We start from the raw sequence: 12,500 nt of genomic DNA on the forward strand, positions 1-12,500 counted from the left end.
GGATGATTGTGCTCACAGACCATGCTGGTGTGTTGTGGATGATTGTGCTCACAGACCATGCTGGTGTGTTGTGGATGATTGTGCTCACAGACCATGCTGGTGTGTTGTGGATGATTGTGCTCACAGACCATGCTGGTGTGTTGTGGATGATTGTGCTCACAGACCATGCTGGTGTGTTGTGGATGATTGTGCTCACAGACATGTGCTCGTAGAGTGTCAGTTGTCCTTTACCTGTCAAATACTGAAAATGAGCTAAATAAAAAAAGTATCATAAACACACTGAATAATCACATGCACCCAGAGACGCTCATAGCCATGTGTATTTGAAATACTTAATCCACCGGTTCTTTGACCTCTTCCTCTCTCCTCGCTCTTCCTCTCTCCTCCATCTCCTCTCTCCGCCACTCCTCCCTCTCGCTTCCTCTCGCTTCCTCTCTTCTTCCTCTCTCCTCTCTTCTTCCTCTCTCCTCTATTCCCTTTCTCCTCTCTCCTTCCTCCCTCCTTCCTCTCTCCTCCCTCTCTCCTCCATCTCCTTTCTCCCCCCCTCCCTCTCGCTTCCTCTCTCCTCCCTCTCTCCTCTCTTCTTCCTCTCTCCTCTCTTCCCTTTCTCCTCTCTCCTTCCTCCCTCATTCCTCTTTCCTTCCTCTCTCCTCCATCCATCCTCTCTTCCTCTTTTCCTTCTCGCTTCCTCTCTCCATCCTCTCACCTCTCTCTCCTCCATCTCTCCCTCTTCCTCTCTCCTTCCTCTTCCTCTCTCCTCCCTCACTCCTTCCCTCTCCTTCTCTCTCCTCCTCTCTCCTCCCTCCCTCTTCCTCTCTCCTCCCTCTCTCCTCCCTCTTCCTCTCTCCTTCCTCTCTCCTCCCTCTCTCTTCTATCCTCTCTCTTCCTGTCTCTTCCTGTCTCCTCCCTCTCTCCTCCCTTTCTCTTCCTCTCTCTTTCCTCTATCCTCTCTCTTCTCCCTCACTTCTTCCCTCTCCTTCTCTCTCCTCCTCTCTCATCCCTCCCTCTTCCTCTCTCCTCCCTCTCTCCTCTCTCTTCCTCTCTCCTCCCTTCCTCTCTCCTTCCTCTCTCCTTCCTCTCTCTTCTATCCTCTCTCTTCCTGTCTCTTCCTGTCTCTTCCTGTCTCCTCCCTCTCTCCTCCCTTTCTCTTCCTCTCTCTTTCCTCTATCCTCTCTCTCCTCTCTTCCTCTCTCTTCCTGTCTCTTCCTGTCTCTTCCTCTCTCCTCCCCTCTCCTCCCTCTTACCTCTCTCTCCTCTCTTCCTCTCTCTTCCTGTCTCTTACTGTCTCCTCCCTCTCTCTTCCTCTAGTGCTACAAGTCATCTAAAGACCAGACACCCCAGATGGAGCTGCTGTTATCAGGCTGTAGCATCACACATGTCCCCAAGGACGGCAAGAAGAAGAAACACGAGCTGAAGATAGCCCACCAGGGGGCAGATGCCCTGGTCCTGGCCGTGCAGAGCAAAGAGCAGGCTGAGGAGTGGCTCAAGGTAACACAATAACCTGACACACAGATTATGATGTTAGAGCAGTACACTGTGGTAGTCCGAGTGGATCAGGGTAGCACAATAACATGACACACAGATTATGATGTTAGAGCAGTACACTGTGGTAGTCCGAGTGGATCAGGGTAGCACAATAACCTGACACACAGATTATGATGTTAGAGCAGTACACTGTGGTAGTCCGAGTGGATCAGGGTAACACAATAACCCGAGACACCAATTACGATGGTTTTCTATCAGACAATGGTCCCAATGTTACTGTGACACTGTTGTAGATGGAGTGACATACTAATAGGTGCATTTCAGGATCCCTCATTGTTGACAAGACAATGACAAGTTGGCTAAATAAGCAGGAACAGACTGGTACTGTGAAGAGGGATCATCCAGTCCAGGGTACTCTTGGGGGGTGAAAACAGGATGTAGTAAATTTACTGTAAATGCTGAAGGAAGATGCTGTATATTTGTGAGAGAATAAAAACGATTAATCTTGTGGTACGCTTGTCCAAAGGTACAGTAGGCCGCTGGTTGTTTTTCTTGGGGAGCGACGCCTTTGGTCCTGTATGAAAATTAAAGATCTATTTCTGCCCTAGCGGGCGGAGTCTTCTTCGTGATATTGCGTTAGGGGCCAGAGGGTTATTTTGAACAGGTGTTTCTGATGTCAGGATGTTTGGTTAGTATCTGTGAAACAGTCTCTCTCAGATCTCCCTCTCGCGTCTGTTTCTCTCCTGGAGACCTCAAAGTAAAGCATCTTGCTGACTCCTTTTCCCCTTTCCACTCTGCCCAATATGTCATTCCCATACCATCGCCTTTGAGCTATTCTACTTCAATCGCAGTATGGAAGAGGCCATGGGGGGGGGGGGGGGGGGGGGGGGGGTTAAATTCATAGAAACACACACAGACAGACACACAGACAGACACACATGCACAACCATGGTTTATCCTTGTGCAGCTATTTTAAGAGCCCTTCTCCTTCCTCATTTCCCGTTTCACCACTCCTGCCAGCGAACTTCCCCAGCCTCTACTTTACCGAACGGGCCCCTTTGTAACTGAGCTTGGACCCGGGCTTTTTCATACAGCACCTCAATCTGTGTAAAAACCCGGTCAGAGAGGCCCCGTTAAAAACCGAGCGGTCTGCTATTTCGTCCTGTGCAGACTGCTGATGGAAACAATAGCCAGTCATATTTGCTTTCCCAACCCTATTACGTGTAAATGGTGGGTCCATATAGGAGCTTTTTTTCAGAAATAAGGGAATTAAAAGGAAACAGTCAATTTTTTTGTTCTGGTTTGATTACTCCTTCCACATGGTAATTAGCTTTGTTTATTGCTTAACAGCACACTGGGGTAGCGCCGCGGTACCTGCTAGCAGCCGCATTGGACTGCACACATATACAAACCGAACCAGCGAAGGAAGAAAAGAAAAACCCACAACATCCGTAATTATCGCTCGAGACGGGACACTGACGCATATTTGGTCAGGTGTCTGAAAACATGCACGATATAAACACATTGAACCAATAAATGTGAACACGGAATAAACCAATACCCTTCAACCTCACCCCAAACAAACTCTCTGCTTCAGGTGATTAACATCTAACCCAATGATGCTTGCAATCAGCACGCCCAATTATGTGGCCCGGCTGGCCACGGTTCAACGTACCCCGAAACGGGGGCCTGGACTAGAGGAATTGGATTGAAGGCACATGTGTTCCCCTTGCGTTATTAACTGTACGGTGAGGGAGGAGATATTCTTTTGGCCAGCTCAGCATACAATTACGCCTGGGGGTGTTTGCGCGCCTCACAGAGCCAAACAGATTAGTGTGGAGTATGTGTTTGGATATTAGGGCTGGACGTGGCCTAGGAGCGCTGGGGAAAAGCTCTGTCGGTTTCTCTATTGCTTTCTTTGTCTTTATTTCTCCCTCTTCCTTTATCGCGCACTCTTTAACTCTCTGTCTCTCTTGCATCTCTCTCGTGCTCTCGCCCTCTCTTTCTCTCTCTTTCTCTCTCTTTCTCTCTTCTCTCTTTATCTCTTATCTCTCTTTCTCTCTCTCTATCTCTTATCTCTCTTTCTCTCTTTATCTCTCTTTCTCTCTCTTTATCTCTCTTTCTCTCTCTTTCTCTCCTACTCTGTTCCTCCATCCAGAGACGGAGAGCTTCGATAAATAATCACTCTTGAATTTCCCATTAAAGAATGAATAATGGAAATAAAAGGCCTTGGTAATTCCACCCTAGTCGGAGGATAAGAATCCAATAACATGTCCAACACGATGTCCCTGTAATGATTCATGTAAGACTGCATTAGTAAATAGAGACAAGACTAGAACGGAGCCTTGAGGCACTCCAAAACTAATGTGAAATCCAGACATATAAACGTCCTGTTTATAGAATCAACATGGGGTATTGTGATGTCTTTATAGGGTATTGTGATGTCTTTATGGGGTATTGTGATGTCTTTATGGGGTATTGTGATGTCTTTATGGGGTATTGTGATGTCTTTATGGGGTATTGTGATGTCTTTATAGGGTATTGTGATGTCTTTATGGGGTATTGTGATGTCTTTATGAGGTATTGTGATGTCTTTATGGGGTATTGTGATGTCTTTATGGGGTATTGGGATGTCTTTATGAGGTATTGTGATGTCTTTATGGGGTATTGGGATGTCTTTATGAGGTATTGTGATGTCTTTATGGGGTATTGTGATGTCTTTATGGGGTATTGGGATGTCTTTATGGGGTATTGGGGTGTCTTTATGGAGTATTGGGATGTCTTTATGGGGTATTGGGGTGTCTTTATGAGGTATTGTGATGTCTTTATGAGGTATTGTGATGTCTTTATGGGGTATTGTGATGTCTTTATGAGGTATTGTGATGTCTTTATGGGGTATTGTGATGTCTTTATGGGGTATTGGGGTGTCTTTATGGGGTATTGTGATGTCTTTATGAGGTATTGTGATGTCTTTATGGGGTATTGTGATGTCTTTATGGGGTATTGTGATGTCTTTATGGGGTATTGGGGTGTCTTTATGGAGTATTGTGATGTCTTTATAGGGTATTGTGATGTCTTTATGGGGTATTGTGATGTCTTTATGGGGTATTGTGATGTCTTTATGGGGTATTGGGATGTCTTTATGGGGTATTGGGATGTCTTTATGGGGTATTGTGATGTCTTTATGAGGTATTGTGATGTCTTTATGGGGTATTGTGATGTCTTTATGAGGTATTGTGATGTCTTTATGGGGTATTGTGATGTCTTTATGAGGTATTGTGATGTCTTTATGGGGTATTGTGATGTCTTTATGAGGTATTGTGATGTCTTTATGGGGTATTGTGATGTCTTTATGAGGTATTGTGATGTCTTTATGGGGTATTGTGATGTCTTTATGGGGTATTGTGATGTCTTTATGGGGTATTGTGATGTCTTTATGAGGTATTGTGATGTCTTTATGAGGTATTGTGATGTCTTTATGGGGTATTGGGATGTCTTTATGGGGTATTGTGATGTCTTTATGGGGTATTGTGATGTCTTTATGGGGTATTGTGATGTCTTTATGGGGTATTGTGATGTCTTTATGAGGTATTGTGATGTCTTTATGGGGTATTGTGATGTCTTTATGAGGTATTGTGATGTCTTTATGGGGTATTGTGATGTCTTTATGAGGTATTGTGATGTCTTTATGGGGTATTGTGATGTCTTTATGAGGTATTGTGATGTCTTTATGGGGTATTGTGATGTCTTTATGAGGTATTGTGATGTCTTTATGGGGTATTGTGATGTCTTTATGGGGTATTGTGATGTCTTTATGAGGTATTGTGATGTCTTTATGGGGTATTGTGATGTCTTTATGAGGTATTGTGATGTCTTTATGGGGTATTGTGATGTCTTTATGGGGTATTGTGATGTCTTTATGAGGTATTGTGATGTCTTTATGAGGTATTGGGATGTCTTTATGGGGTATTGGGATGTCTTTATGGGGTATTGTGATGTCTTTATGGGGTATTGGGATGTCTTTATGGGGTATTGTGATGTCTTTATGAGGTATTGTGATGTCTTTATGGGGTATTGTGATGTCTTTATGAGGTATTGTGATGTCTTTATGGGGTATTGTGATGTCTTTATGGGGTATTGTGATGTCTTTATGAGGTATTGTGATGTCTTTATGGGGTATTGTGATGTCTTTATGAGGTATTGTGATGTCTTTATGGGGTATTGTGATGTCTTTATGGGGTATTGTGATGTCTTTATGAGGTATTGTGATGTCTTTATGGGGTATTGTGATGTCTTTATGGGGTATTGTGATGTCTTTATGAGGTAATGTGTTTAGATTGCTGAAGATTTTTATTATTTATTTAATCCATTTTAGAATATGTGAAAAAAGTGAAAGGGTCTGAATACTTTTCAAAGGCACTGTAGATTGGTTGTAAAGATGTAAAGATGGGGAGAGGTCTGTCCATAGTAAAGAGAAGCTCTGCTTTTTTGACACAAATCAAAAAGCAAGTCCTGCAGGCTCTAGTTTTGTCTTACCTTGATTATTGTCCAGACATGTGGTCAAGTGCTACAAAGAAAGACCTAGTTAAGCTGCAGCTGGCCCAGAACAGAGCCGCACATCTTGCTCTTCATTGTAATCAGAGGGCTGATATCAATACTATGCTGCCAGTCTCTATTGGCTAAGAGTTGAGGAGAGACTGACTGCATCACTTATTCATTTTATAAGGAACATTGTGTTGAAAACCCCAAATTGTTTGCATCGTCAACTTACACACAGCTCTGACATACACACCTACTCCACCAGACATGCCACCAGGGGTCTTTTCACAGTCTCTAAATCCAGAACAAATTATATAAAGTGTACAGTATTATATAGAGCCATTATTGCATGGAACCTTTCATCTCATATTACTGAAATGAACAGCAAACCTGGTTTCATAAACAGATAAACACCTCACAGCACAACGCCTCTCCCCTATTGGACATTGCTATGTAGGCTATGTGCATTGCTATGTAGGCTATGTGCATTGCTATGTAGGCTATGTGCATTGCTATGTAGGCTATGTGCATTGCTATGTAGGCTATGTGCATTGCTATGTAGGCTATGTGCATTGCTATGTAGGGTATGTGCATTGCTATGTAGGGTATGTGCATTGCTATGTAGGCTATGTGCATTGATATGTAGGCTATGTGCATTGCTATGTAGGCTATGTGCATTGCTATGTAGGCTATGTGCATTGCTATGTAGGCTATGTGCATTGCTATGTAGGCTATGTGCATTGCTATGTAGGCTATGTGCATTGCTATGTAGGCTATGTGCATTGCTATGTAGGCTATGTGCATTGCTATGTAGGCTATGTGCATTGCTATGTAGGCTATGTGCATTGCTATGTAGGCTATGTGCATTGATATGTAGTCTATGTGCATTGATATGTAGGCTATGTGCATTGCTATGCAGGCTATGTGCATTGCTATGTAGGCTATGTGCATTGCTATGTAGGCTATGTGCATTGCTATGTAGGCTATGTGCATTGCTATGTAGGCTATGTGCATTGCTATGTAGGCTATGTGCATTGCTATGTAGGCTATGTGCATTGATATGTAGGCTATGTGCATTGCTATGTAGGCTATGTGCATTGCTATGTAGGCTATGTGCATTGCTATGTAGGCTATGTGCATTGCTATGTAGGCTATGTGCATTGCTATGTAGGCTATGTGCATTGCTATGTAGGCTATGTGCATTGATATGTAGGCTATGTGCATTGCTATGTAGGCTATGTGCATTGCTATGTAGGCTATGTGCATTGCTATGTAGGCTATGTGCATTGCTATGTAGGCTATGTGCATTGCTATGTAGGCTATGTGCATTGCTATGTAGGCTATGTGCATTGCTATGTAGGCTATGTGCATTGATATGTAGGCTATGTGCATTGATATGTAGGCTATGTGCATTGATATGTAGACTGTGTGCATTGATATGTAGACTGTGTGCATTGATATGTAGGCTATGTGCATTGATATGTAGACTGTGTGCATTGATATGTAGACTGTGTGCATTGATATGTAGGCTATGTGCAGTTGATATGTAGGCTATGTGCATTGATATGTAGGCTATGTGCATTGCTATGTAGGCTATGTGCATTGCTATGTAGGCTATGTGCATTGCTATGTAGGCTATGTGCATTGCTATGTAGGCTATGTGCATTGCTATGTAGGCTATGTGCATTGATATGTAGGCTATGTGCATTGATATGTAGGCTATGTGCATTGATATGTAGGCTATGTGCATTGCTATGTAGGCTATGTGCATTGATATGTAGGCTATGTGCATTGATATGTAGGCTATGTGCATTGCTATGTAGGCTATGTGCATTGCTATGTAGGCTATGTGCATGCTATGTAGGCTATGTAGGCTATGTGCATTGCTATGTAGGCTATGTGCATTGCTATGTAGGCTATGTGCATTGCTATGTAGGCTATGTGCATTGCTATGTAGGCTATGTGCATTGCTATGTAGGCTATGTGCATTGCTATGTAGGCTATGTGCATTGCTATGTAGGCTATGTGCATTGCTATGTAGGCTATGTGCATTGCTATGTAGGCTATGTGCATTGCTATGTAGGCTATGTGCATTGATATGTAGGCTATGTGCATTGATATGTAGGCTATGTGCATTGATATGTAGACTGTGTGCATTGATATGTAGACTGTGTGCATTGATATGTAGACTAGTGTGCATTGATATGTAGACTGTGTGCATTGATATGTAGACTGTGTGCATTGATATGTAGGCTATGTGCATTGATATGTAGGCTATGTGCATTGCTATGTAGGCTATGTGCATTGCTATGTAGGCTATGTGCATTGCTATGTAGGCTATGTGCATTGCTATGTAGGCTATGTGCATTGCTATGTAGGCTATGTGCATTGCTATGTAGGCTATGTGCATTGCTATGTAGGCTATGTGCATTGATATGTAGGCTATGTGCATTGATATGTAGGCTATGTGCATTGATATGTAGGCTATGTGCATTGATATGTAGGCTATGTGCATTGATATGTAGGCTATGTGCATTGCTATGTAGGCTATGTGCATTGCTATGTAGGCTATGTGCATTGCTATGTAGGCTATGTGCATTGCTATGTAGGCTATGTGCATTGCTATGTAGGCTATGTGCATTGCTATGTAGGCTATGTGCATTGCTATGTAGGCTATGTGCATTGATATGTTAGGCTATGTGCATTGATATGTAGGCTATGTGCATTGCTATGTAGGCTATGTGCATTGATATGTAGGCTATGTGCATTGATATGTAGGCTATGTGCATTGATATGTAGGCTACGTGCATTGATATGTAGGCTACGTGCATTGCTATGTAGGCTATGTGCATTGATATGTAGGCTATGTGCATTGATATGTAGGCTATGTGCATTGCTATGTAGGCTATGTGCATTGCTATGTAGGCTATGTGCATTGATATGTAGGCTATGTGCATTGATATGTAGGCTATGTGCATTGATATGTAGGCTATGTGCATTGATATGTAGGCTATGTGCATTGATATGTAGGCTATGTGCATTGCTATGTAGGCTATGTGCATTGATATGTAGGCTATGTGTATTGATATGTAGGCTATGTGCATTGCTATGTAGGCTATGTGCATTGCTATGTAGGCTATGTGCATTGCTATGTAGGCTATGTGCATTGATATGTAGGCTATGTGCATTGATATGTAGGCTATGTGCATTGATATGTAGGCTATGTGCATTGATATGTAGGCTATGTGCATTGATATGTAGGCTATGTGCATTGCTATGTAGGCTATGTGCATTGATATGTAGGCTATGTGCATTGATATGTAGGCTATGTGCATTGATATGTAGGCTATGTGCTATGTGGCTATGTCATTGCTATGTAGGCTATGTGCATTGATATGTAGGCTATGTGCATTGATATGTAGGCTATGTGCATTGCTATGTAGGCTATGTGCATTGCTATGTAGGCTATGTGCATTGCTATGTAGGCTATGTGCATTGATATGTAGGCTACGTGCATTGATATGTAGGCTATGTGCATTGATATGTAGGCTATGTGCATTGCTATGTAGGCTATGTGCATTGCTATGTAGGCTATGTGCATTGCTATGTAGGCTATGTGCATTGCTATTAGGCTATGTGCATTGATATGTAGGCTATGTGCCATTGCTATGTAGGCTATGTGCATTGATATGTAGGCTATGTGCATTGATATGTAGGCTATGTGCATTGATATGTAGGCTATGTGCATTGATATGTAGGCTATGTGCATTGCTATGTAGGCTATGTGCATTGCTATGTAGGCTATGTGCATTGCTATGTAGGCTATGTGCATTGCTATGTAGGCTATGTGCATTGATATGTAGGCTATGTGCATTGCTATGTAGGCTATGTGCATTGATATGTAGGCTATGTGCATTGATATGTAGGCTATGTGCATTGCTATGTAGGCTATGTGCATTGATATGTAGGCTATGTGCATTGATATGTAGGCTATGTGCATTGATATGTAGGCTATGTGCATTGATATGTAGGCTATGTGCATTGCTATGTAGGCTATGTGCATTGCTATGTAGGCTATGTGCATTGATATGTAGGCTATGTGCATTGATATGTAGGCTACATTTTTAAATGTATGTAGTTCTGTCCTTGAGCTGTTCTGGTCTATTAATGTTCTGTATGATGTCATGTTTCATGTTCTGTGTTGGACCCCAGGAAGAGGAGCTGCGGCTTTCGCAACAGCTAATGGGGATCCTAATATAATCACTGTTAAGACTCAGTCTCTCTATAAATCACTGTTAAGACTCAGTCCCTTTATAATCACTGTTAAGACTCAGTCCCTCTATAATCACTGTTAAGACTCACAGTCTCTCTATAATCACTGTTAAGGCTCACAGTCTCGCTATAATCTCTGTTAAGACTCAGTATGTCTAATCTCTGTTAAGACTCAGTCTCTCTATAATCACTGTTAAGACTCAGTATGTCTATAATCTCTGTTAAGACTCAGTCTCTCTATAATCACTGTTAAGACTCACAGTCTCTATAATCACTGTTAAGACTCACGGTCCCTCTAACCACTGTTAAGACTCAGTCTCTGTGTAATCACTGTTAAGACTCAGTATGTCTACAATCACAGTTAAGGCTCAGTCTCTCTATAATCACTGTTAAGACTCAGTTTCTCTGTAATCACTGTTAAGACTCAGTCTCTCTGTAATCACTGTTAAGACTCAGTATGTCTATAATCACGGTTAAGACTCAGTATGTCTATAATCACAGTTAAGACTCAGTATGTCTAGAATCACGGTTAAGACTCAGTCTCTCTAATCACTGTTAAGACACACTGTCCCTCTAACCACTGTTAAGACTCAGTCTCACTATAATCATTGTTAAGACTCAGTCTCTATGAAATCTCTGTTAAGGTATGAACTAAATGTTTAAAATCTCACACACTTAAAAAAAAGTGTGAGTGTGGACATCCCTAGATATGTCAGTCACTTTGAATGGGTGTGTTACACGACAGCAGGTCTGTGTCCCAAGTGGCCCCCTATTCCCTATACTGTACATTGCACTACTTTTGACCAGAGCCATATGGGTCAAGTAGTGTACACTAATCTGTATACCTGTTGCCTTGTTCCTGTCAGTCTTTCTGTCAGTCTTGTCTTGCTGTCAGTGAGGTATTCTGTTCTGGGATCTAATACCTTTAACACAGGGGAGGGGGATGTAGTGTCGGCAACACATTCTGGACTTTAAAGATGTTGACATGGCTTCTTCAAGACGTCAGTCTTGCTGGATGTAACTGATGCATCGTAGCCAGTTGAACATGAACAGTCCTGTCCTAGAATCCTCCTTTATGTTTGCTCTTCCTCCAGGTGATGAGGGAGGTGTGCAGTAATGGCTGTGACTCAGATGTATCAGGGTCTCCTGTGCACAAGCCCGACCTGGAGAAGGTAAGGAACAGAACACCAGCTCAGGCACATGAACACACACTTACACACACCGGCAAGTCACACACTCATAAACACTCAAAACGCACACATGTATACAAACACATCAACATGAAGGTAAGGACATACACACATACACACACAGACACACACACACACACACACAAACACAGCTACTGTAATTTCTCACCAAGGACAACTGGAGAAGGAGATTTCTATATGTTGCCATAGGTGCCCCTGTACCCTCCCCTCCCCTCTCTCTCTGTGCCCTAAAAGCAGGCAGGATACCAGGGCAGCACAATAGGATACCAGGGCAGCACAATAGGATACCAGGGCAGCACAATAGGATACCAGGGCAGCACAATAGGGTACCAGGGCAGCACAATAGGATACCAGGGCAGCACAATAGGATACCAGGGCAGCACAATAGGATACCAGGGAAGCACAATAGGATACCAGGGCAGCACAATAGGATACCAGGGCAGAACAATAGGATACCAGGGCAGCACAATAGGATACCAGGGCAACACAATGCAGTAAAATCTGTAATTGTTGTGCCAGATAGCAGTTAATTGCAGCTGTGGCACAGTGTGTACAGGGAGGTCAGGGGAGAGGGTGTGTTATTGGATTTCATAAGTTACTGGATATGTTGGAGCCTTACTGTACTGTGTGTGTGTGTGTGTGTGTGTGTGTGTGTGTGTGTGTGTGTGTGTGTGTGTGTGTGTGTGTGTGTGTGTGTGTGTGTGTGTGTGTGTGTGTGTGTGTGTGTGTGGTAGTCAGTGTGTGTGTGTGTGTGTGTGTACAGTGGTGGAAAATGAGGCAGCGCAGGAGGGTTTTTATGACAAACCGCTCCCTAGCTGGCACCGTACTTAGAAGCCTAGTCTAATTATTCATACATAACATGTTGCAGATGCTCTCCAAGATTCTCTGTGTGTACAGTGTGTGTGTTTATGTATGGTTGTGTGTGTTTGTCTGTCCTGCTGACAGTTCTAATGCTCTCAAATCTTAACTGTTCCATTCCAGAAGGTGTTGTGT

General features: G+C 42.9%; 1 protein-coding gene across 1 annotated transcript in view; it reads left to right on the forward strand.

The window, feature by feature from the left end:
- The window catches only part of LOC109896514 (actin filament-associated protein 1-like), a 131,019-nt gene that overhangs the window by 99,554 nt on the left and 18,965 nt on the right, over positions 1-12,500 (forward strand). The window contains 3 exon segments of the mRNA XM_031832554.1: positions 1,309-1,488; positions 11,391-11,468; positions 12,489-12,500. The exon segment at positions 12,489-12,500 is cut by the window's right edge and continues 70 nt beyond it. Coding sequence (XP_031688414.1) covers positions 1,309-1,488; positions 11,391-11,468; positions 12,489-12,500 — 270 coding nt within the window.

This window comes from Oncorhynchus kisutch, linkage group LG9 (genome assembly GCF_002021735.2).
Source record: "Oncorhynchus kisutch isolate 150728-3 linkage group LG9, Okis_V2, whole genome shotgun sequence".
NCBI classification, from domain to species: domain Eukaryota; kingdom Metazoa; phylum Chordata; class Actinopteri; order Salmoniformes; family Salmonidae; genus Oncorhynchus; species Oncorhynchus kisutch.